Source organism: Apus apus, chromosome 1 (assembly GCF_020740795.1).
Source record: "Apus apus isolate bApuApu2 chromosome 1, bApuApu2.pri.cur, whole genome shotgun sequence".
In the NCBI taxonomy this organism is placed as follows: domain Eukaryota; kingdom Metazoa; phylum Chordata; class Aves; order Apodiformes; family Apodidae; genus Apus; species Apus apus.
The window spans coordinates 87,837,943-87,862,253 of NC_067282.1; the positions used below are offsets into that span (position 1 = coordinate 87,837,943).

General features: G+C 38.2%; 1 protein-coding gene across 9 annotated transcripts in view; it reads right to left on the reverse strand.

Moving 5' to 3' along the window:
• Nucleotides 1-2,314: 2,314 nt before the first annotated feature.
• Nucleotides 2,315-24,311, reverse strand: part of NRIP1 (nuclear receptor interacting protein 1) — a 143,040-nt gene continuing 121,043 nt past the window's right edge. For 8 of the 9 annotated variants that reach the window (XM_051635761.1, XM_051640034.1, XM_051639191.1 and 5 more), the window contains one exon: nucleotides 2,315-11,170. In XM_051635761.1, coding sequence (XP_051491721.1) covers nucleotides 7,321-10,809 — 3,489 coding nt within the window. In that variant the 5' untranslated portion in view covers nucleotides 10,810-11,170 and the 3' untranslated portion in view covers nucleotides 2,315-7,320. Of the gene's footprint in view, nucleotides 11,171-13,060; nucleotides 13,167-24,311 lie in introns of all 9 variants that reach the window. The other variant, XM_051640817.1, reaches the window with a different exon arrangement.

Consider the following 24,311-nt stretch of genomic DNA (forward strand, 5'->3'; position numbering starts at 1 on the left):
TCACAAATCAATGTTGTTCGTTTTGCATTCATTAAAATTTGGAGTATCTTAATCAGAAAAGTAATCTGGAAATAGTGGGAAAGGTTTTACTCATTAAAAGCAAGCAGTCCTTCAAAAGGCAGCTCAGATCAGCATATGCTTCTTCATTAGTAGCATATGTATTTAGCAGCAGAGGATTTTCATGACCCGACTTTGTGCCATGCTCCCTTTGAGTCACTCTGGCAATCAAAAAGAAATAAAACCACTATCAGCAATTATTACCTGTGTGTCCTAGCCACTGCTTGAGGCTCATTTCAAGTCCCTACAGACATTCCCATGGGTACATGACACATCTACTGCACCAAGCTGTGTCATACAGCAAAACATTGTCATTGTATTCTTCAGTTTCAAAATCACAATTTTCTTTACAAAGTTTACAGTCAATGAAGAATTATTTGCTTTACTTTTTTTATGTGTAGATGTGCTTGTATTACTGCAATAACTGTATCTACTCAGATAAAGGCTCCCACGGTGCACAAGCCTGCAAATGATCTATCGGAGTCCACATCTGACCTAGATGCCCACAATGCTAGTGGTAATTTCATTGAGAAGCGTGAGACTGGGTTGCATAAGACTTTTTTTACCCACATTTTGAAATCTCTGAAGCAGAACATTTCTTTATCCAGGGGCTGTTTTGTGAAAAATCTTCATCACATGCATCTCTCATTTTGTGAGGAACAAACTAAAGATCAAGAGAATTCCACATGACCACAGATCTGTTGGTAAAGAGTTCACTGACAGTTTGAGGCATTTTTGAGTGAGTTTATTATGAATCACCACACAAATGTTGTTAATGGTCACTTGGAATGAAATGTTTCTCAGAATATTTGCACTCATTCAAAATCCTTGTCACTCCACAGGCTCTTTGGCATACCATACAATCAACTCCACAGGCCTGCTTTTTCTGGTAGACACAAAGCAACTTTTACTTGGTGTTACAGTACAATAAATTGAATAAATATAGTAAAGTTACAAGAGCCTGAACTCCCTGAGTAATAATAATAATAAAAAAAAAATCAATCAGTGACATTCAGGCACTCCAAGGATCTGTCCTAGAGCACAGTCCTTGAGAAATAAAGGCATACCACTGCTTTTGCTTGGTGGGTTGAATCAAAACCAAAGGAACAAAGGCAGTGAGTAAGCATGTATTTCAGAATTTTTTTCCAAGCTGTACTGCCACTGGAAGACTGGATTGGCTCCTTAGGTATATTGCTTTTTCACGCGGCTGTATTTTGGCTTAGCCCTTCATCCCACTAATCAGGGGCAAGCCTACTTGTGCAGGAGACTGGGTTGAAGGTCTTCTCCCTCTGAAGAACAGCTCAGAATCACTGGTGGCATTACACAGGACTTTAAGATGACATACCCAAAGACAGCCAGTAAATTTATCCTGTATTCCATTTAGGATACCAATCAAAATGCTCAGCTATATACTTCATTAAGCCCTAGCTGAGATCTATGGACTTAGTATAATTTTGTTTAAATTAACTTCAGGGATTGCAATTTACACTCTCCAGAAAGCTTCCAAAGAACCTCATGCATGCATACTTACGGCTAAGAGATCAGAAAACATAGGATGATTCATGAAAATACCTGTCACCCAAAATGGTCATGACCCAAGCACCTTCCTGCAACTGCACAGCTCCAGACACAGTGCTATATATCTTGGAACAAAATCCTCTGGAGAAACAGCCCTTACACTAATTATGCAATCTACTATTTGCATGAAAGTCATAAGCTAACTTAAAAGCTGCAAAGTATGATGCAAGTGGACTGTTAAATCTTTGTACAGTCTTCACGGTCAAATTGTGTTCACTTTTCTATATGTTTAAGAATTTAATTTAATACAGCTAAAAAGTCCTCTTTGTGATAGGGACCAAAGTAGACTTCAGTAGGGAAACACACCTTTCCTGCCATGCACAGGTGACCTGAGAAACATTTCAACATTTGTTTAAAATTATTTTTGCATGAGAAGTCCCATTTAGAGGTTTCCAGTTTATGGTCACTGATTTCAAGATAATACGCAGAGGGGCATTTGAATAAAACATTATACAATGCTTTGTAAAGTAAAGCTGCTAATCTGATTTAGGTTGTTTCATTTCCAGCTCCACAACTCTCCATTTCCAGTCAGTGGCCTTGCTGAAGACCATGTGTCCCTAAGTTTGTTGAGGTATTTTTGTTATCAGACATTTGCATTAACAGCACTGATGCAAAGAGCCTGCAAACACTCCTGTAATGGAAAGTGTACAAGAAATAAAGCAGATTTAAAACCCATCAAGACAATGCATTTTTCTCATTTATTCAAATCTTCTTCAGGAAGTAAACACTGAAAGATTTAAAAAAACTTCACACTGCAGTATGTACAGTTTTGTGACATCACATGAGGAAATTAATCTCTAATAAAAAAAATGAGACCAGTTAGATAAATTACTGAAGACACATCACAGTAAAATTGGTTGTGGTAAAATCCCAAATTCTTATATATGGCAATGAAAATCAATATTCCTTTGTTTTACAGGCATGGAATAGTCCTGGTACAATATTTCAATTATGCAAAATGGAGTCCTGAACTTACATGACTGATTATAGATGTATGAGTACTTCATGTTTTAAAATAGTTTTGCACTTTTATTTTTTTTTCCCAGACCCTTTTGATTTGAAGCACATTCTTTCACAAAGCTAAAATACCACAGCAGAAGTCATGTCCAGAATTGGAATACTGTTGTGTTTTGAACTGACCTGACTTGTTAAGACTTTTTTTTTTTTTTGCCAACGCACAGATGCACAGGGTCCCCCATGCGTTTTTCATGCAGCAGGTAATCACAACTTTAAATAAAAGTATTTTTCTATACATTCTTCCAGACTTGCAACTGTATACATACATGCAAAAGTTTTTAAACCTATGTGATCATATTTACACTTATACATGGAATATACATAACAAAAAAGATTAAAAGGTTTTTTTTTCCTTTGCATTAGAACAATACAAAATATGTATTTTTCATTAAGGAAACCACTATTTACATCACCTTTTAAAAACCAATTTCAACATATTATAGGTGTAACAAGTCAATATATTTACATTATATATAAATATATATAATATATACTTACCAGTTTACTCCTCTGTAAGATGTAGCAGAGAACAAACTGGTAATATCATGTCACTGACGTCAATGAGAGCTGTAATACTTTCACCAACATTTAACAGGGAAAATTTAAACCATTCATTTCTTTCTTTTTAAAAAATTTGTAAATTAAAAATTTAAAAACATTACTAAGAGTAAATGGCTAAGAAAAGTGAAAGCTATGGCTGAATTCCCTTTTGATCTTGTAACATTTATAAACTTGTCAAACTGAGCCACCCAGTTATGTGGTATCAGCAGAGCGGCCCTTCAGTAAAACATCTTTGATTCTGTGGTCATGCATTACCACACATTTCCTCAAACTCTGGCAGAGGAGAAACTAGAAATCTGGTTCTCTCAGTCAATCCCCAAATCTAGCTAGCTTGAGCACTATATCACCACAGTGGGTGAAGCGGCATGAGCCTGTAGATGCCCTTTGAGGAAGGCACTGGGCACTTGGCAACCCGACTGCTGCTGCTGTGAGTACTCCGAGCGAAGCAAAGTTAAAGTTAATTCAGGTACAAGTCCCAAGGGGCTGCAATTTACAACTTTAACTATAGTACAGACACATCCCTAACTTGCTTCTTCACTGCTCCATAGGGTGGAAGCTGCTTTCTCCTAGCAGTATCAACCAGCTGCAAGCCGGATGTGATCTCCTCCCCTCCCTCCCTCCTCCTCTGATGGTGAGATTGCACACCACCACCCATCAATCCTGCCCCTCTTTGACAAGATTCCATTTTCCAAGTCTAGAATCTAAAGGCCTAGTTGAAACTTCATCCTCCTGAGTTTGCAAAGCAATCTTTGAAGCTTGCACTCCCACAGACTGAGGAAACATATCAGGGATAGCCAAAATGCAGTGAATGTCTACTGAACCAAGAAGAAGGGAGTTGCTGAGAATATCAAGCATTACTCAGATGACCTCGGTTTATCATTCATCTACAGGCACTGGTGGAAATCAAGCATCTTTGAGTTGCTTGGGAAAACACAGCCAGCCCTACACATCCCTCTGCTGGTACAGCAAACCCAGCTCCTGCACCCCCCCTTTTCTGATGGAAATGTCCTCAAGTAAAATGATGATGACTCCTTTTTACTCACCTATACTACAAGATAAAAAATTATTGAAGAGCCTTTGGTCCTCAGGTTTAAAGGCTGTAAATGTGGATGTGGCAGATTTTTCAAGACCTCTCTTCCCTAGGGAGGGGTAACATCAGTGATAAAGGAGAACTTCACACAGGAGACTGTTGCTCTTTTAGCAGCTGACTGAAAAGCATTAAGTTGGCATGCCCTAACCTCTCTCAAGGGCCTCATTGTTATGTTGGATGCTCCTTGAGATTGCAACGTCTACAAGAGGTAAGATTCTTCCATGAACAGCATGTCCTAAACTTGAATTCTTGTGTATTTTAGTTAACTGACGTCTGTGAGAATGGTAATATCCTTTCATTAACAATACTTAAAAAGAAAGCTAAATAACTGGTCAAGCTGTTAACATTTTAACTTGAAAGTTTTATAAAACTTTAAAAACTAAATGTTTAAAAGTATATATTGTAACAATAGATTACCATAGAATAAATACACTGGTAAGCACACTCCTAGGCTCCAATATTACTTTTTGTTAGGGTTAGATGCTCCTCCCTACCTTCATCTCCACTTGGTTTTGATGAAGTTTTCCAACCAGGTTATTTCACATCTTTTCAAGCTGCAATTTTTTGTGGAGCCTTCCAAGTAAATTATAGTTCTGTATTTACTCCAGGGACCATCTATTACTCTATATTGTATATATTTCCTAGCTATATACATGTTGTTTCCAGAAAAATAATTAAGACTTTAAGAGACCTTTAATGGATGGAACAAATACCATCTTTTTAATATTTCTGCTGGGTTGACTCATATAAAAAGAATTCAGTTCTACTGTCAATTCAAAATATACTTTATCTGGTTAATGATTATTCTATGAGACATCTGAATTGCCACTGGGCCACTTATAAATGCAATATTAAAGACAAACAAAATTTTATTTTTATATTATACTTCAGACAATGACATTTAAAATGATACTAGATTTGTGTGAATGTTTTAAAATATAAATCTTCTTTGTACAGCCCATTAATATATTACGCTTCACCCAAATAACATAAAAATATATCTTTAAATCGCTCTTTTATTTCTCATATAAACTAGGGGGAATGTTTTATGTCAGATACTGCCAAATATTTGTGTTCCCTAAAAGAAGGTATCCTCCAGGGGGTAAAACACAATAGTGGTGCACTTTCCACCTGGCAGGCAAGAGAAGTCACTTTCAGCATAGACTGCACTGGGAAGAAAGGAACTGATCCCAGGCTGGGGATGGAGGACAAAATGGGGACAACAGCTTGCTCTGTCTCAGCAAGCCATCAGTCTGGGAAAAGCATCTCTGAAACCAAGCCAGAAAAAAAATGCCCCATCACTCATCTCTGTTACGCAAACACAAGATGGACAGAAACAGCAATTTTGTTGTGTCATCAGGTCTCAGTGGTGAAAATGGTCAAAGAGTGTAGCTTTCATTAGCTGTGCAAGCCAGCTACTTAGCTGTTTGCTCCTAGAACAGAGGATGATCAGAAATTAGAAACCACATTGTTTTCAGGGGAGTATAAAGAATTCAGCAAAACGTAAGAGTTTGCAATAATGCATATAATTTAGAGGAGCTGGATTTTGTCCTCCTCCTCCCCCCATGAGAAATAAAGGTTGCAAACGGAGTTAACACTGACAGTGTTAACAAGGAAGTAGAGCCACACGGCTCTTCCCTAGCCCACAATTCTTTTCAGGTGTCTCAGCTTTGACGGCAATTTTCAGTTACTCCCATCTCAGGCTGATATTGCCAGATGTTACAAATCATAGCACAGGTGGGGATTGAGGAAAAGGGCAGAGGAAGATTTCTCAGACATGTCTCACTATCTATTACAGAACATGACAAATCCACAATTTTATCCTCAGTGCAACCTGAAAAATTATTCTAAAACTAGATTTTCTGCAGTGAAAGGGTAGTGCATTAAACCATGCATCAGCTGTTCAGAGAGTAATAAATATTGACAGAATATGGATTCTTTTCCATGGTTGTAGGAAGAGGTCAACACATTTTTCATTAAAATCCTATTCCGTCTGAGTAGAAGTCTGATGTGCTGCTTTACTGCAGCTGGTATTCTTCTGCAGGGGAAGCAGAGTGGTGCTCACCAGACAATTTCACTCTTCTGCTTCACAGACTTTCCACCATTTTCCTCACCAGTATGTATTCAACTTTCTTAAATGCACTACTCCAAGAGGCATTTTGGCTTTCCCCTTTCAAGCAGTGAAGTGACAGGAATGCGCCAACAAAGACTCATGCAGTACTTGCATGGCCTATGAAAATCTGCCTTTGTATAAAAACCTAAAAAAATCCCTTAATCTAACCTGTAACTTATAACTATGTCTAAGGATTCTGAGGAAGGCATTTGACAAGAGCAGGGCAAAGAAGAAAAATAGATTTTTACACCACTATTCTGGCAGGACCACAAACGATTTAAAAATAACAATACAAATTTTGGAAGCACTAAAAAATACATTTCAGTGCATTTCAATTATTAACACTGACACAGGTTTTCCAATATGATGAGCTAATACCCTGGACGGACTGCTCCACTTCTTAAAAATTATTCTTAAAATTTAACAAAACATATCAAACATTCAAAAAAAAAAAGTACACTGTCTCTATGCTCAGGCTTCCAAAAAATAAGGATTATTTTACAGGGAGGGAGAAAACGCAGCATTACCACCACCTAGGCTGTACGCTTACACTTTGTTATACCAAAACCTTGCAGATCCAAATAAGACTCTGATCAAAGAGTACTCATAACTTAATCTGATGTATACAGAAATGTCTTGTACAAATTATGACCTTTCTAGTTTCCTTGTGATGATCTGTTGTAAAGCAAATTTTATCTACATGTATTTTAAATAACATCACCAGAAAAATAAAAAGTTTATCAAATGAAAACATGTTTCAATTAGACCATGCTTCTCTAAAATCATGCTCAATTTATACAGTAGTCAAGTTCGTACTCCTTTTTATTTTTTTTCTTTTCTTTTTTTTTTTTTTTAAACAAAGATTCAAAACCACTGATTGTAAACTCATTGAAGAGGCTGTAGTTTATTCTGGCTCTTTTTTGATTGTTAGTACTTTTTCCAGCAGTCCGTTTACTTCTCCATTCATACCATGTTGATGAGAGGTCTTACTACTCCCCATATGGCTGTTGTAAGGGCTTCTTAGGTTACTAAAAGGAGTTTCAAGCTCTGCATCAGATGTCAACTCCTCTTTGATTGTAACATGAGTTGAACTACCAGTAAATGAAGGTTCATTCCAGGTTTCTTTGTCATGTGGCTCTTGGCCACTAACAGAGGTGCCGCCTTTCTGTAACATGTAGTACAAGATTGGATTGGTTTTGGTCAGTCTTGGAGAGTCTTTTTCATAATCATTCTTGTCCACACCTGTGATCACCCATCTGATGGGCCCTTTTTCACTGGGCATGGGACACATACTCAGCTGGTCAGACTCAAGTCTAGATACTGTACTCCCAAAATGTTCAGGGAAGGGGGAACTAGCAGGACTTTTTACTGCTACAGGATACTGAAATGTTCTATGATCTACACAATTGTTCTGTTGCACAGGGCTTCCCATTAGTGCATTTACTGAAGAAATGCTAAATTCAGGTTTATTAATTGTCACACTGGTTTTGTTTCCTTTTTTCTTGCCCTCTGTTACTATGTTATTCCTATGTTGTGACAGATCTCTCTCACCGTTTTCTGAGAGAAGCAGCTGTTTCAACACATTAAAGCCTTTAGTATCTCTAGACCAACTCCTATATTCACTTTCATTATTTGAACCATGACTTACAGCATATTTAAATTCAGCATCATTTCTGCCGAATTTCAGTTCTTGCTGATTAAGCAAAGGCCCATACAATGCCTCTGCAGGAGAGGCATGATTGTTTGCAGCATCAGACATACTACTTTTCATCTTTTTTAATGGACTTTCTAAAGGCTCAGCATGAAGCTTCCTCTTCTTCGGTACTGTGCAAAGACTCTTTGATTCAAGGTGTGTCAGCTCATTGTTTCGGTGACTTCTGTCCAGCTCATCTGCAGGGTAACCATCTTGATTCTGTCTCAGCAACCTACTTAACAGGCCGTTTTTGGAGAAAGAGAAATCTTGAGGTGAAAGAGGCTCAGATTTCACCTCCTCAGATGCTGGAGAAGCAGCTGTGTTTCTCTGCAGTGAATGAACAAATCCTTGAAATTTGTTACCCTTGCACTCTCTTACTTGTTGCACACTTGAATTATAAGGAACATTTGATTCATCAGATGGTTCAGTTTTTATTTTTACCGTCAATATTTGCTCATTCAAAGCCTTATCTGTCTGTTCTTGAGAACTTTCATCTCTTAAAAGCATCCTCTCTTTCTTTTCACTTTTACCTTTATTGGGAGTTCCCAGAAGCAGCTGAAGGACAGTGCGCCTTTCAAGGAGATTTTCTATTTCTGAACCTGGAAGTCCTTGTTCAGCTGGTGCAGGCTGACAACTGAATATTTTGTTATTTTCTTCTGGCGTATTCAATTTATTTGTAAGCAGAGGGCTGTTCAATCTATCAATCAAGCCTACAGGTTTATCTGTGTTCCCTGCTACCAGCTGTTTGCTAGCTCTTTGTTCTTCACTTGACATGGAAGTCTGCATGCCACACTGAGCGAGGTTCTGCAACAGCTTGCTTGCACTGAAAGCTGAAGAGTTTTGGGGACTATCGTTCCTGCTCAGCTTGGCTCCTTGAATTTCTTTGCTTTTAGAAAGGTCTATCAAATGTTTAGATGCAGGATTCATCAGCCTGTCCGGCTGGATGCTACAAGCATACGGTGGCGAGCTACGCTTGACGGCTGACGACTGGTGTGAGAGATTTATAGGAGAGTCTGCTTTTGTAGAAGCCAGCAAAGGTGGAGTGCTTAGCGGAGTCATTCGATTTGCACTGGGACTGTCAGTAACAGGAGTCCTTTTACCAGTCTGTACAGTAAATTTTGCCACATCAGCTGCACTGTGTGGTCCCTGAGGGTCATTACTCTTGTCTACTTTTTCTTCACTCTTATGTCCAAGTAACAGCTGAAGTAATGTTACTTTCTGATGAGGATTCAACTTAGAAGCTTTTGGAGTGTCTTTGTCTTCCTTGTTCTCTGGACAAGAAACTTTTGGATCCCAGTTATGAAGCAAGGACTGAGTCAGGTTACCCAGTGATGCAAGTGGACCTGTATCTGGTTTATCTGTCCTCTGTTTAAAGGAAAGGTCTATAGGAAGGCAGTTAGAATGGGAACTTTCATCATCACTGCTGTCATCTGTGAAACTGGGATTGTTGTCTGAATACTCATCAATAGTTGTCGGTGTGCTGCTGTCTTCAAAAATGCTGGCTCTCTCGCTCTGTTCGTGGCCCTTTACATGTTTGGTGGTATTCTGGCTTTTCAGTAGATGCAAGAGCAAACTGTTGCTGGGAGAGGTTTTCAGGTTACTCCTTTCCAAAGCACTTTTGTATCCCACATTTTTTGGAGGCGAATGCATGATTCCCACTGAACTCTGAAATGGTGCCATATTGCTTTTACTAGATGCTGTTTTGGTTGATGATCCTGTCTGACCATTGAGATGGCTTGTCATTCCTTTTGCTAAACTGAACTGGCCAGCATCTTTCTGAGTGCTTTCTTGTAATCTGGCCATTGCTGCAAGTCTCTCGCTTGCTATTTGATTTGCATTTTGTGCTTTTAAAGCATGTTCCCTGGAGTACTGCTGCAAGTGAGCTTCACTGGAAAGGAGTAAAGCTAGCTGGCTGCATGCTACGCTGGGCTTTGGTGAAGCAGCGGGACTGGATCGTTTCTCTACCATGCTTGCAACAGCTTGTAATCTTGCAGCGCATGACAGTGGCTCATTTATCACTTTAGGACCACTCTGCACCGCATGAGGAGATTCTATAAACCTCTCTTTGGGCACATTCTTTGTTATATCAGGTAGGCTGTTGTCCAGCTTCTGATCTTTAGCTTTGCTCTTCTTCAGTAGAGTCTTCAGGTGACTGGATGCAACACCATAGCACCTTAAATCTTTCTCCACTTGTAAAGAATCATGGCTAAGGGAATACCCTTGCTCCTTAAGGCTCTGCCTAATCTGCTGTGACAGAGCAACACTCTGCAGCCGAGAACTGAACGACTGAAGCAAAGAGGCAAGTAATGTGCTATCCTGTTTGCCTTTAGGCACATTTTCAACCACACCAGCTAACAAAGCTTCCTTTTTTCCACCTAAATCCACTATGGAATCAGACAACCGCCTTCTCTTTGCTGCATTCCAGTCTTCAGAAGACTGCAACAGTCTTGCTTTTTTGAGATGCAGCATGCCAGATCCCTGATATGTATTTGTGTTAAGAGCTGGACCATTACTTTGACAGTTAGGAAATATATTTCCAGAAATCTTAAAGTTTTGATCTTCTCCACTATGCCCAGTAGACTTTTTGTCAACTGCAGTACCTGAGCCTCCTGCTGCTTGATGCATTAGTAATCCCTCTAGGTAAGTTAGAACAACAGAATCCTGGTGCATCTCAGAGCCAAGCTCTTCTCCATGAGTCATGTTCAATAAAAGTTTCCAAAAGGGCTCTGGTTCTATTCACTTCAAAGACTAGCTTTGTTGTAGTTGAATTGAGATGTGGAGTTAAGAAATAACAGGCAGATGTCTATGGAATTTTCTCATAGACTTTCAGAAACAATACAAAAATGTCATATTCCAAGCAGTCTTCTTCCAGTATAAACTGTTTGATAAGACAGGTTTCTAATCAACCTGCTAATATCTAGAGTATTTATGAAAGATGTCTAGGAGAAGCATTCAAAACATGGTTCCACAGTAATAAAGTTCCTTTAAGTATTTGCCACCTTCCTTCTCCAGGAAACCAGCTTGGTTTTCATCTTTTTCCATCTCCAAACACACAGAACGCCTACATGAAAAAACAAAACAAAAAAGTTGTCAAGAACAAAAACATTTAGGATAAGATCTAATTGCCTAAGACTTTTTTGTTTTAAAAAAACACATTATCTGAGACAAAGATTCAGGATATCTAAGCAATAACCACATTCCAAAAGAAATCAGAAGTCAAAGTACATGGCAACTAATACAAAGAACTTTGCAAAAACACTTCTGAGAGAGAAAATGTCACACAAAAATTAATCTTAACTATAATAAGCATAGCTGCTACAACTATTCCTTGAATTTCTGTATGCTACAGCTCAAAATAAAGAATAGCAAGAATGAAAAGAAAATCTTAAACACTCTAGATACTGTTTTAAGAAAATTACTTTTGATTTTATTTCACAGTTGCATCAACATTTCTTATTATATAAATATGCAGGACATGCAGACTATCACTCTAAAAGAGTTAATGGGAGAAGTCACGCCTCAAATCAGTATTTAGGTTCACGTTGAATCTGTTTTCAAATAACAAGACAGGTAGCATCATACACAATATCATTATTGCTTGGCAGGTAGATATTGCTAAAAGTAGAACCCAAGTTGCCAGTGCTGCCCAAAACTATCTAGTAATGTAAAGTCTAGTATGATAGCACAACAAGGATGGAAATTGTTGTTCTCACAACTTCCAACTACCGCAAGTCAGTAGAACAGTCATGTAATAAGAGTGGTGGAAAAAGGTGCTCATGTTCCTTATAGAATCTAAATCCTCCATTCATTGGATGTTTTTTACCTGTACATTCTTTTAATGTGTTAATTATATAATGGTAGAAGAAACAGGTCTTCTTGGAAGTCTTGTTCTTTTCAAGGAGAGAAGAGTACATCTACTCAATACTTCCCTGGATGAGGCAGCATGCTATAAAAAGCTGTTTTAAAAAGCACAACAATGGCACTAATGCTAGATACATCTCTTCTGTTTGAGTCATGGTCAACGACAGCATGAACAATTCATGCAGTCAACACAGTTCAATATTGAGATTGTTACACTACACATGCCTGGTCCTTCACTCATTTAGTTCTTAACTGGCATAAATATTCAACCTGAGCAAAGTTAAGTGTCTTTCCACATATCTAACTCTGCAGTTTGCTTTCACAGACTAAAAGTCCACTGAAAATTTGTATTTATAAGTTTAAAAGGGATGTACACAGATGAAATCCCTGCCTCCTTAAAGTAAATAAATATACTATGATTGACTTCCCAGAGGCAGTTTTTTTAATTCAAAAGCTACAGGCAACTAGAAGTCAGAAAAATATCAGATCTGAAAAAAAGTAAAGAAACAGATGAACAATGAAGTAGCTGTAATGTTAATAGACAATATATCCCCCTCTGCAAGTACTCCCTTATTAGATTTTAAGTCATTTAGAGAAACTCTAAAAACTGATCTCACACAAACAAAAAAAAGTCTGCAATGAATTGTACTGTAAATTTGTATACCCATGTATCTTAACATCAAATGAAAAGTTGGTAGCTATTGCTGGGAGTCTCAGTACTTCTCTCAGAAATGCATGTCTATGTCAACCAGCATGTACATAATTACCCACAGAAGACAGCGTTCATTCAAATACATAACTACAACTTAAATGTGGATTCAACCAATTCAAAGTTACCCATCATCTCACTGTTCCTTCAAAAACCTGTGTGGGTGTCAAGAAGGAGGGACCAGTCCCTTTTCAGTCACGTACTGTGATAGGAGAAGGGGAAATGGATGCAAATTGGAACACAGAAAGTTACATGTAAATGAGAGGAAAAACTTTACGGTAAGGGTTACGGAGCACTGGAACAGGCTGTCCAGAGGGGTTATGGAGTCTCCTTCTCTGGAGACTTTCAAGACCTGTCTGGATGCATTTCTGTGTGACCTACCCCAGATTCTGTGGTGGTCCTGCTTTGGCAGGGAGGTTGGACTTGATCTCCAGAGGTCCCTTCCAACCTCTAACATCCCATGATTCTGTGATCTCTGGGTGGGCTTCTGCAGTTTCAACACAAAATAGACTAAAATTGGAAACAGCCAATCTTTGTAAAATAACAAGGTTTCCAATGAGTATATCAAGTATCCAGCAACCGCAATATTGATAAAGCTAAACTTGTTTCCTCAAACATTTGGGAATGCACTTTATCTGCAAAATGCAGTTTTCCAACTTTGAAAAGCAAACTGTTTATCTGTAGCCACATTTTCATATTTCAAAATAGAATTAAGCTGACAGCATGCGGTTCTTACAATGGAATGAGTAGCACTTGATACACTGTGTTTTGTGTCCAAGACAATAAAACTGGTTGTTTTTTAAGAATTTATTTCTATCTATTTCTTCTATTAAAGCAAGCCTTGCAGGTCACCTTTAAAATAATGTCTCCCATACAAATGGACCATTAAGCCAATATTCAGTAAAGCTTTACTCATTACAGCTCTAAGTAACTTAAAAAAGACTATACATTTATGCATATCCCCTTGGATACTTGAAATGCCTGTTACAGGAGATGACACTTGTAGCCAATACTGTTTACATACAAGAACTTTAAGAAGTGTTTTGTTACTTTTTTTTTTTTTTTTTAATTACTCAGTGCTAAGGAAATACTGATCATTTTACAGAAACTAAGTTGATGGAAAGAGCCCTCCTTAAAGAGCATTTAACATTGTAAGGAATGGGACATCAGTGATCCTCTTAAAGAGCCCATTCTGATCTAGTGCTACAACAGATATTGCAGCATTATAAAACCTTACATGACCTAATGTACAATACACAAATGTGATGAAATAATCTGTCGAGAACTTAAAATTACATTGTAAAAAAAAGTTTCTAAACCTACACCTTATTTGTGATGGAAAATCAGGTAGTAGATTTCAGGGTTTGAAGACAATCTCCTAACTTAAGCATTTTCAATGAGTTCTGTACTTTGTACACTTTTCTTCCACTACCTGAAGTGTGGTCATGTGGAAACTGAACCAGCTTTGGAAATCAATATTTAGCAGGACACTAAAGCAACCATTCAACAACATTTAAAAACATATAGACCATACCAGAGAATTTCCACACACCCAATGAAATGTTAATGTTTTTTCTCACTATTAAACACTATTCCAGAAATTATCACAACAGAGAAAACAAAAGACAAATATTAAAAAAATAAAGCAGAAGGAAGAAAAAGGAGAACCCCTAAAGGAATACATTTTGTATTTCCAAGTAGGAGCTGAAGTAACCTTATTGCAATGAGCCTCTAACATTAACCTCTAATATCTATTCATCTCTATACGTAAACATTTCATTAAACTATTGTGGGAAAATTGATACATTTAAGGTGCTGTGCTTTCTTGACCACATAACTACTGTACATGCACTGTTTTCTGTTGTTTTCACTATTTTCTTCGACATCTCTGTACCCTCACAAATAAATACGTCTGTTTTGCAGAGACTATTTTCAGAACCTCCACAAACACACAGTGGTCACAGCTCATTAAGCCAAGTTTACCAAGACAGAACTAGAACAGCCACAGAATTTGCAGCAAAATGCTGTGACCTGGGGAGACCCTCCCCACATGGAGCATACCATGGGAAATCAGTCCTACAGCCTTTTAAAATGTACCTAAGGAGAAACTCTGGTCATGGATAGGGAAGATGGAAGACTATTAAAATGTACACCAAACTGCGTACGTCCAGAATATTAATTCTATTTTTGAAGCTGTTGGACTTTATCTTCGCTTGCAAACTGCAGATACACTTTGCTGTTACAAAGATATTAAAATAATGGTAATAATATACCTTTAAGATCCTTTGCTTATCATAAATTATTACTGCTGCAAAAGATAATGAAATTTGAAAACACATCTTCTAATAGGTTAAACCACAACCACATCTGAGCCAATGACTTTTTACTCCTGAATATATATTTATTTTTTAAAGAATTCTTTGAATTAATGAATGTCTCAGCTGTAAAACCTAATTGGAGACTAAACAAACAGCAGTCTCTGAGTTAACCTGTTATTCAGCTGCTGCCATTTAGGAAATGAAGAACATTTCACAATTTAAACTAGAAGAGTGACATCCATAAGACATTTTCCAATATTCCAGACTAGTATTTCTAGATGAATTCCTTTCCTAAACAGAATAGAGAACCACAGTAAATCAAGAACACTACACTAGTTTTATCCAAGTAGGAGGGCTATACAATCTAGTCGAGATAGCTCATGAACACCCAAATATTATCAAGGTGTCTTCTTCTGCAGTTTTAATTCAAGATTTTATACTAGGAACGGCTAGCAGATCACCCACATGAACACTTACTAAAAGAGATACTAACCAATCTCGTGAACATGGTTAGAATGAATAAGAGGTTCAGATGCGTACACATATACACAAATAAAACATTTTTATTAACTGCATTTCAGGGTTTTTTAATGACTACTAATTCCTATAGCAATTTTATATTCCATGTTTAAGTTGAGATGAGTCAAAACAATTTTGTAGAGCTGAAATCAAAATGGTCTGTGAAATTAAAATCTTTAGTTATTTAATACATTCAGTGTTCCAATGGTTAGAAACTACTGCAAAAGCCAGAAGTCTCTCACTAGCTCACTGTTTTCCCATTCTCATATTTCCAAATGTAGAGGCGACAACCCACCACATCAACCAATGGCTCAGCCAGTTATTTTAATTATTACAGATTTGAGGAATGCAGTGTAGTGATTACAGTGGCAGCCTAACATCCAGGGGTCCAATTACTCTCTGTGCTGCAGACAGGCTATCTGACTTGTGGTTTTACTTTTCTGTACCATGTTTTCCCAGATGGAGCAATACATGCAAACTTCAGAAAGATAATTGAAGATAAATATATTAAAAGAACAGCACTAAGTAAGTACCTAAACCACAGAATTTTAAACCGTTCCCCATCCTTACAGCTGCCTGCAGTGAAATGCTGCAGAGCACAATGAAATTCAAGTCTCCAGAAAAATTCCTAGATGCACTGGAAATTGCAGCAGAACCTTGCAGTGAACTAAAGGCGAGTGTGGAAAATGAGACTAGCTGTCCCAGAATTATTTTGCTATTAAGATCCATTTGTACTTCTTCGGTTTTAGCAGGCAGGAAGGATGTATTCAGAGTAGTGGTACAAACATATCAGTTGACTTTTTTTTTTTTAAGGTTGTAAGGAGTGAAACAGGCGTGACTCAACAACCCACAGTACCAAATCCACAGAGCTGCACAAACAGCACTTCAGGATGCACTTTAAGAGAATAAAGTATTTAAGTGCTTTGCTAAATCTCTGCTTTATGTCAGAAATCTATTGAGATGAATGGACCAGCTGAGACCTCTTCAGTGTTAATCAGTCTGTCAAGACATTTTGAAGGCTCTCTCTGTCAATGTATTGTAGAAAAAGATTAAAAAATACTCAACAGTCATCAGATGATGGAGCAAAATTCAGCAATAAATGGGTAAACTCTTCCATTGTTGCACTCCAAAGAACCTGGGAATCAACAAGCCTTTTTAAAATAAATTAATTAAAAAAAAATAAATTCAAGCTCCTCTCCTACAGGCTCACTTTGAGCATGCAAAACCAGGCTTCTTCCCAGGAGCATGGTGTGTTACCCACTCTTTCGCCAGGCCCACTCCATGATTCTAAGAGACATGCTAAACACGGGAAGGTTAGCCTAGCACACTGAAACAGCTGGGTCAGGAGAGGGCACAGGGTGAAATGCCTTGTAGCAGCAATCAGAGACCCTGCTGCAACCAGGGTTTCTGAAGGGGCTCCCATGGCATCCCCCACCCCAGCCAGGGCTGGGCCCTGGCTCTGTCACACACCTATGTGGGATAGCAGCTGGGACAGCAACAGCTGCAGCACCATGACCAAATCCTCTGCAAGGATCCGACATGGAAAAGCCTTTCCCTGCTGTTTTGTCAAGCTGTGTACTGCCAGACAGGGTCCTGACCTCACTTTCTTTTTGGAAGAGAAGTTTTAGACAACAAAAAGGGATGTTGTTTTTTTTCTGTACTGGGTTGGGGGATGAGAGGTTGAGTGGAAAGGAAACAGACCCAAAACAGCCTAATTAAAACCTTTGGATGGTTTTAGCAGCTTAAATGGTAGAATTTTGAAAAATAGCACAGAAAACAGATTCCCTAACAGCTGACACAATAGCTCAAAGAGATGCAAAATCAACAGTTTCAGAAAAGCACACAATCACTAAGTAACTGTGAGGTCCTAAATCACATCAGTGACAGGAACGAAGAACCAGTAGCACAGAAGACACAAGAAACAGTTTTTCTTGTGAGAATAAGACTTGACAGACTACTGGACTGAAATGTTAGCAAACCAACAACTGAGTGGGGAAGAAAAAACCCAAACTGTTCTGGCAGCAGAGACTATTTAGATTTACTTTGGCTTTTGAGAGACTGCTAAAATGTAAATGCTAGTAACTATTGTTGTTAATTGTGGCGCCAGAGGCGCGTAAGGAAAGGGAGGCTGTTCCTACGTATTCCTTCTGGGTTGTGGAAAGGAGGATTCAGACACCTCATCTCAGTGTCCCTCCACTCCTCAGATTTCACATGGGATTCTCCCCAGTCCGGGAATCTGTGACTCACCCAGATCGCGCAATACCACCTCATGGCAACGAGGAGCTTTGGGATGATACTTAATATATATTAAGGGAGGATATAATATTTCTACTGTCTGCTTAAATGAGGTGTGGAAATGTCAGAGAGATTTTCATCTTTCTGCAGAGCACCCTTCGGGGAGGTGGCAGGGCAGGCTGAGCACGCTGGTGCCCGTGCGAGGAGAGGTGTGGAAGTCAGAATGCCTCAAATTTGATGGCCAAGCATTTTCACATGGCAGACCAAAGGCCTTAGTAGGGCAGGCTACATCACAGCTTTTACCCAGCCATGGGGAAGCACGCTGCACAGAAATACCCATCTAGCTCTGACACAGGGCTCTCCCCCATCCAGGGACACTACGAGCATGAACAGCAGCTACCCATCAGTGGTTGTGCTCAGAGAAAAAGCTATGTCTGTGCTGCAGACTGATGTGTACAGGCAAGAACCAAGACAGCTTAGGTGCCGAAGTAAGCCTAGCCTGGTGGCAAAAAACCCCACAGAGGTTAGCCTGCCCCAAGAAGCAGGATACTGAAACAATTCTGTTCTGCTGCAACTCATCCAATGCTGGCACTCAACAAACCTCAGCTATCTCTTCCAGGAAACAGTGTATAGCTTACACAAGGCTGCAGGCGGACATTTCTACCTAAATTACATTACTTGTGTTTTTGAAGCTTATTTCACAAACTTACCAGTAAGAACTAACCTCCAAAACAGCTTAAGTAAGCATATGGGGAGGGGGAAATGAGGGACAGACACAAGTGCCATAAAAGCTGAGTTTGTGAATGCCTTAGTAGCAGCTCTCAAGGTGTACAAGTACACTCAAGCACTGTACATAGCTCAACCCAAATCTGGCCTGCATGTCAATACTTCCTGGTAAGTTCTGCTGAGTTCAGAGACAAATCACAAGTATGGCCATTCTTCATGCTTTTGGCACTCTTCAAACAATAGCTAAATGTCAGTCTCCCTTAAATTAGTATTTCTTATTCTAAGTAAAAGAATTGAGCATCACACAATCTTTCTTACATGTGGAAAACCCTATCCTGTTCATGTAACTTGCAATTTACCCCTGTAACTGAGTGGTTCAGAGAAATTTCAGTCAATTCCTTAGCACAAGCCCATGCATGTGTATTTGTTCTTACAAATACTACTGGAGAAACATTTCTATTTTGTTGCGTAACAGTACTGTAAAAAGACATCATGGAACTCATTTCTTGATCAGGATCTGCTAACACTCAGCCGTGAACTTAGAAACACACTTTCTGCCAACTCAGTGCCAGCTGTAGTATGAAGAGGAACAGACATTCAACCTATAAATGTCATGTGTTAAGAAACTCAGTATTTGGCCTCTCAAACTGCCCCACAAGCTGCTTCTCAGTGATCTTCTGCTATTGAAAAGAGAACTGAACTAAGCAATAAGGAGGAAAGTGAACACCCCCCTGCAAAAAAAGGAGGGAAATGAAGAAACAGCATGTATCACTAAATCTCTACTAACTTGGGTTAGTAGTGTGTTGATCAAAGGTCAGAAATACTGTGAGCAAAAAGGCTTTTGGTTAATTGAATCTTCCTGTTCAAGAGACTAAGAACTAACAGTCACAAAAATATATACTATGACCTGTTTTCAGGATAGAGGGGTGGTTAACACACCAGTAGGTTCCACAGAAGGGACAGAGAATGTATCCTTCCAATCACTTGCCTATAAATAAGCAATTTACAGGAAAATTAACAAACAGATTCCCATTTCCTCCAATACATACCAAAAAAAATAATCACTGATTATGCATTTAACTCTACGTCATCTCCCCAAGACGAAACTTGATTAATATCCAGTGAAGAAATCAATGTCCTCTTCTGGACAACCATGCTTTTGAGTTACGATCAATGCATGCAGATAATGCATTTTCACACAACTCTGACCTTCAGCTTGTTGGAGGGATCTAAAGATGCAAGCATTTATTGACAGCACTATAATAAAATCTTGTATGCTTGAATTCATTGGAACAACCATACACGTTAGGTTATTTGTCATATGATAAGTCTCTTTGTGTTACTTTAACCAAGAACTGGTTTCACAGCAGCCAAACTACAACAAAGGAATAAAAAACAATGCACAACTTTTATGGACACTTAGTAATCCTCAGACCAAGCATGTCATGATTAGTTATGACTTAAGAGTCCCTTTCTACACTTTTCAACAGAAAAGGTTTCAGCTAACCAAACACAAATACACAGTAATTCCATATCAAGTTGAAGAAAAGGATCACAGGCTCGAACTACCCAACTATTTGTAAAACTCCATACATTCATGTTAAAGACTTGGATGATTTGCATTGGGTTTGATTGTTTGCTTGTTGTTTTTTTTTTTAAGTGAGTGAAAGGACAATATAGTTTCTATTGTAAAAGGAGATTTCAGCATATTGTAGATGATGTTTCTAAAGGCTCTGGACAGAGAAAAGACTCATAATTTCAGCTAAGTGGGAGAAGAAAAATCTGCATTAGCAAGAAGGTCTCTACTAGTTCAATTACAATTTAAAAAGTGGGTTTTTTCCTCTCCAAAGCAGCAATAAAACCAAGTGGAATTAACATTACAACAAGAACCAACTTTAGCAAACCCTGGTGAGAAAAGGCTAGCAACAACATGTAAAAAATGTCACAGAAAGTCCTTATCTTACTACTGTGATAGAATTAGTCTTAAAACGTTCATAACAAATCCTTAAGTAAAATACAAAAAGCCTTCTAAGTCACATAGATGTATACAGAGATGATCAGTTACTTAATAATACCTTCAAGCACTAGGAACCGGGTAGCAACTCAGCCTTAGTCATGAGTCAAATCAGAACAAATAATACACTGACTTAGCTCAAAACCAGGGAAAACTGTATTCAGTGCCTCAAAGCCACAGCAGGAATAGTGGATGGCTGGCAAGGGGAAGCATTTAACTATCCATTAATAAAACATTACTTTGAAGTAATTTCTCAAATTTTATCTTGATAAAAACAACAAGAATTTTAAAAAGATAGATAATATGCTGGTACAAAATTGCAGAATAGAGCTCTTCCTAATACGATTTATATCCATCTTTTCTGAGTGCTGCATGAAGAAAATAAGTGCCAAATAGCAAGAAAAACTATTTATTGTTACCACTTGTTCCATTAATGTAAGAAAAGGTGAAACAGGTCTTCATACCCATTTAAAAACTGCATAAAACAAAACAACACAGATGTGTGATTCATTTCTGAAGAAAGTGTATGATTTCCTACACATAACATTACCCTCAAAATAAAAGGTCTATTAAAAATAAATCTGTTACTCCATACTTGCGTTAAGTATTAGCTAATTTGGGACCATCTTTCACAGTGCCTGTTAAACCAACAGCCTCACTAAGCCTTTATAAAACTGTCTGTCCGAAGTGTCATTTGCACTGACCAACTTCACTGCTATGTTAGCATGTCTAAAATTAAGCCTGTGCTGAAGAGCCCTGCAAGCGGCACCAGTGCATGAAATCCTAACTGCTGCTAGGTGTCTAGTCTCTAGAAAAGAAGGCCATTTCAGTCACCATGAAGAACAATGCTAGTAATAAACTAGTTCAGCAGCTCCACATTTAAATGCACACAAAAAGATGGTTCCACAATAATTTTTGTCTGATCTAAGTGTGAAGCTGCTGCCAAAATGCATAGCCTTGTCTTGGTGTAGAGATCTGCAGCCACTTGTGCCTGCCACCCTCCTGGCATTGTCAAAAGCATTCCTACAGAAAGCTCCCACAAGGCAAGACTAACTAAGGACCTCATTGCCATAAAAAGAAACCTCAAAGACTCTGCTGAGTGGTTGTTTCAGTTCTCCGTGGGAACACACGGCATAAGGAACAACAAAGAACAGGGAATACTCCTTTCAGTACTGAACCACACTAAGGCCACATGAATCAATGCCACTGGGATATTCCCCAAGAGAAAACCCCACCTCCAGACAGAAAGCCTGTCTGGAGGCTGAATTTGGAAAAGTTCCTCAGTGATATAAAAATGCCTCTTTAAGAGGCATCTCCTAAAAGGAATTTTAAAATAAATAAATAAATTTAAAAAACCATATATATATATATATATATATAGTCAAGGTATTCAAGCATTCTGAAATCTAAAAAGAAGACTGGAAATAGAGGAATTTATTTAAATACTTTATTTTTTTATAATTTAGTGAGGCATCCTGCAAAGCTGCAGTATAAATCCTATTAAACTGAACTTAGCTTGTCCATCCCTAAAATAGACTTGACATACAAACACAAACACAAGGTCAAGGTCACAGATCAGCAAGAAAGATTACAAAGAGGACTGATGTAAGAGCTGGCATTTGATCAAAGCTCCTGGATTTTATTTTTTTTTAGTACACTTCCCAGAAATACTACTACATTTTCTTCACAGTGGTACATTACATGTTTTAAGTATTCCCTACCTTTAAGAGCAGCTGCCTTGTGCTTATTTATTTTGACAAGGCAGTGTATCAAGAAAACTAAGAAAGAACTCTTATGCTAAATGAAAAGCAAGTGGAAGACACTTTTTGTCATCCCTTTCACTCTATTCAGCAATGTGCTGATACATATTAAATCACAAATCTAAAAGGAAAACCCACTCAAAAATACAGGATGTGCCAGTAAGACCACTGCTAGAAAATCAGAACCTCAGTTAATAACTTTGTTCAGTCTGAGTTATCAATCTGAAGAGAGCAATGCTGCATTTGGATGTGCACTTCCAAGCACACTTGCTTCTCTATCCTAATTATCTGTGTGCACAGCATACATTTCTTAATTAAAAAAAAAAAAAGGCAAAACAAAACAACTCCTAACACAAAGTCTGTACAGAACACAATCAGACTAGCCTCTTTTGTAATCAGGACATTTACCTCCTAGAAAGCTGCTTTCATGCTGAATGCTGAGTAAGCGAGCAGAATACACACAGTAGCAACAGTTGAAAGACTCATTAAAACTCAGCTGCTGAAAATAGTTAGCAATGAAAAGCCATTTAGTGATCTATCCACCCACCAATATATTCTCAAAGCTTTAAACACAGGCTGAAGAATATTTAGCTTATAGGTCACATCCACCAGATGTACCTTTCTGACACTTAAACAGGAGAAGATAAGGTGTCTCAGGCAACACAACATCATATGACATTCAAAGGTGCACCACTGTCAAAAAGTTTAGATGCTTGTTAGGAGAAGTACTAATTTAAAAAACAGTGTGGCTTGTACTCCTAATTCTGAGTTCCACTTTCAATACCAGCAGAGCTCTGATGTTAGTCTAGACATGACTGGGAACAGTTTATATTTAGACAGAGAGCTATGTCTATAAATAGGACCTTTCGTGTTGGTAATAAAGCTTTTATCGGAACCCATTTGGGGTGACCTACGTAACTCACTTGTATGTGGGCATCTCTGACATTGCCAGTAAAACTTCATGCCATCACACACCCTCCTGTCATCTTGTTTCAGCTGTGTTTCAACATTTGTTTACTCATTTTTCTCCATTTAATTTTGTATAGGTATTACATTTGCAGTGCTCTACATGTGTCATTGGGTTGGCTCAGCTACTAATGAAGAGGCATTACATGGCAAAGCCAGAAAAACCCTACAAGTTTAAAGAGATGCTTCCTTCTTGAAAACATTCTTCAGAATTAGATTGTCACTCTTTCAAGCTATAGTAATGCCTGAGCTACAACAGCAAGACACACAAGTATAGGTGTTTTTAGCCCTGAGAATGATTCACAAGATCTTAAAACAGTCAATGGTTTAAGATCAAATTGAGTTAAGCTGAAGACCTTGGGGCAATACAATTCTGCTCTTCCTTAGTCCCTCTTATTCTAAATCCTTCTAGCAAAAAGATAGAAAAGTGGAGGGTTGTGTTTTGTGTTTTTTTGGTTTTTGTTTTGTTTTGTTTTGTTTTATGGAATTTCTGTTCTTCCTATTCTGTGAAACACTGAGAAAGCTTCTTATTTCATTGAATTGTCAGTACAAAAAGAAACACAATCATTAGCAGTATAGCTACCCAACACTTCAAACTCTAAACCAAGTCTATTTGGAGTCATACAGCTTATTTAAGTGTACTGACTAACACATGAAAACTCTAATGTGTGAAAAAGTTTCTACTTGAATTTATCTATATTGCAGTGAATAACTGTTACTGTAGTACCACGCTAGATCTTCTCTCATGCTTACACTACAAAAATTTTCCCTAATCATCACAACCCAACCTTTAATAAAACAAGTTGGCAGCAGTTCATTGTTCTGTTTGTTCTTTTCTCACTCTTCACATACTCAACCTGCAGGGGGATTTTGCTAGTTCTGAATTTTGGATCAAATCTCCCAGGTTTTTTTGTGTGTGTGTTTTTTGGGTTTTTTTTTGTCTCTTTCTTACTGTGACACCACAGAGGAAACACCTGAAACTCCATTCCATGCCATTCATTTTTAGTGAGCCGTAAGAGACAGAGCCAAAGCTTCTGCACAGAGCCCCTCACATAAACCATTTCAAGCGTACTGCCTCTGAAGTGGGGGAAGTT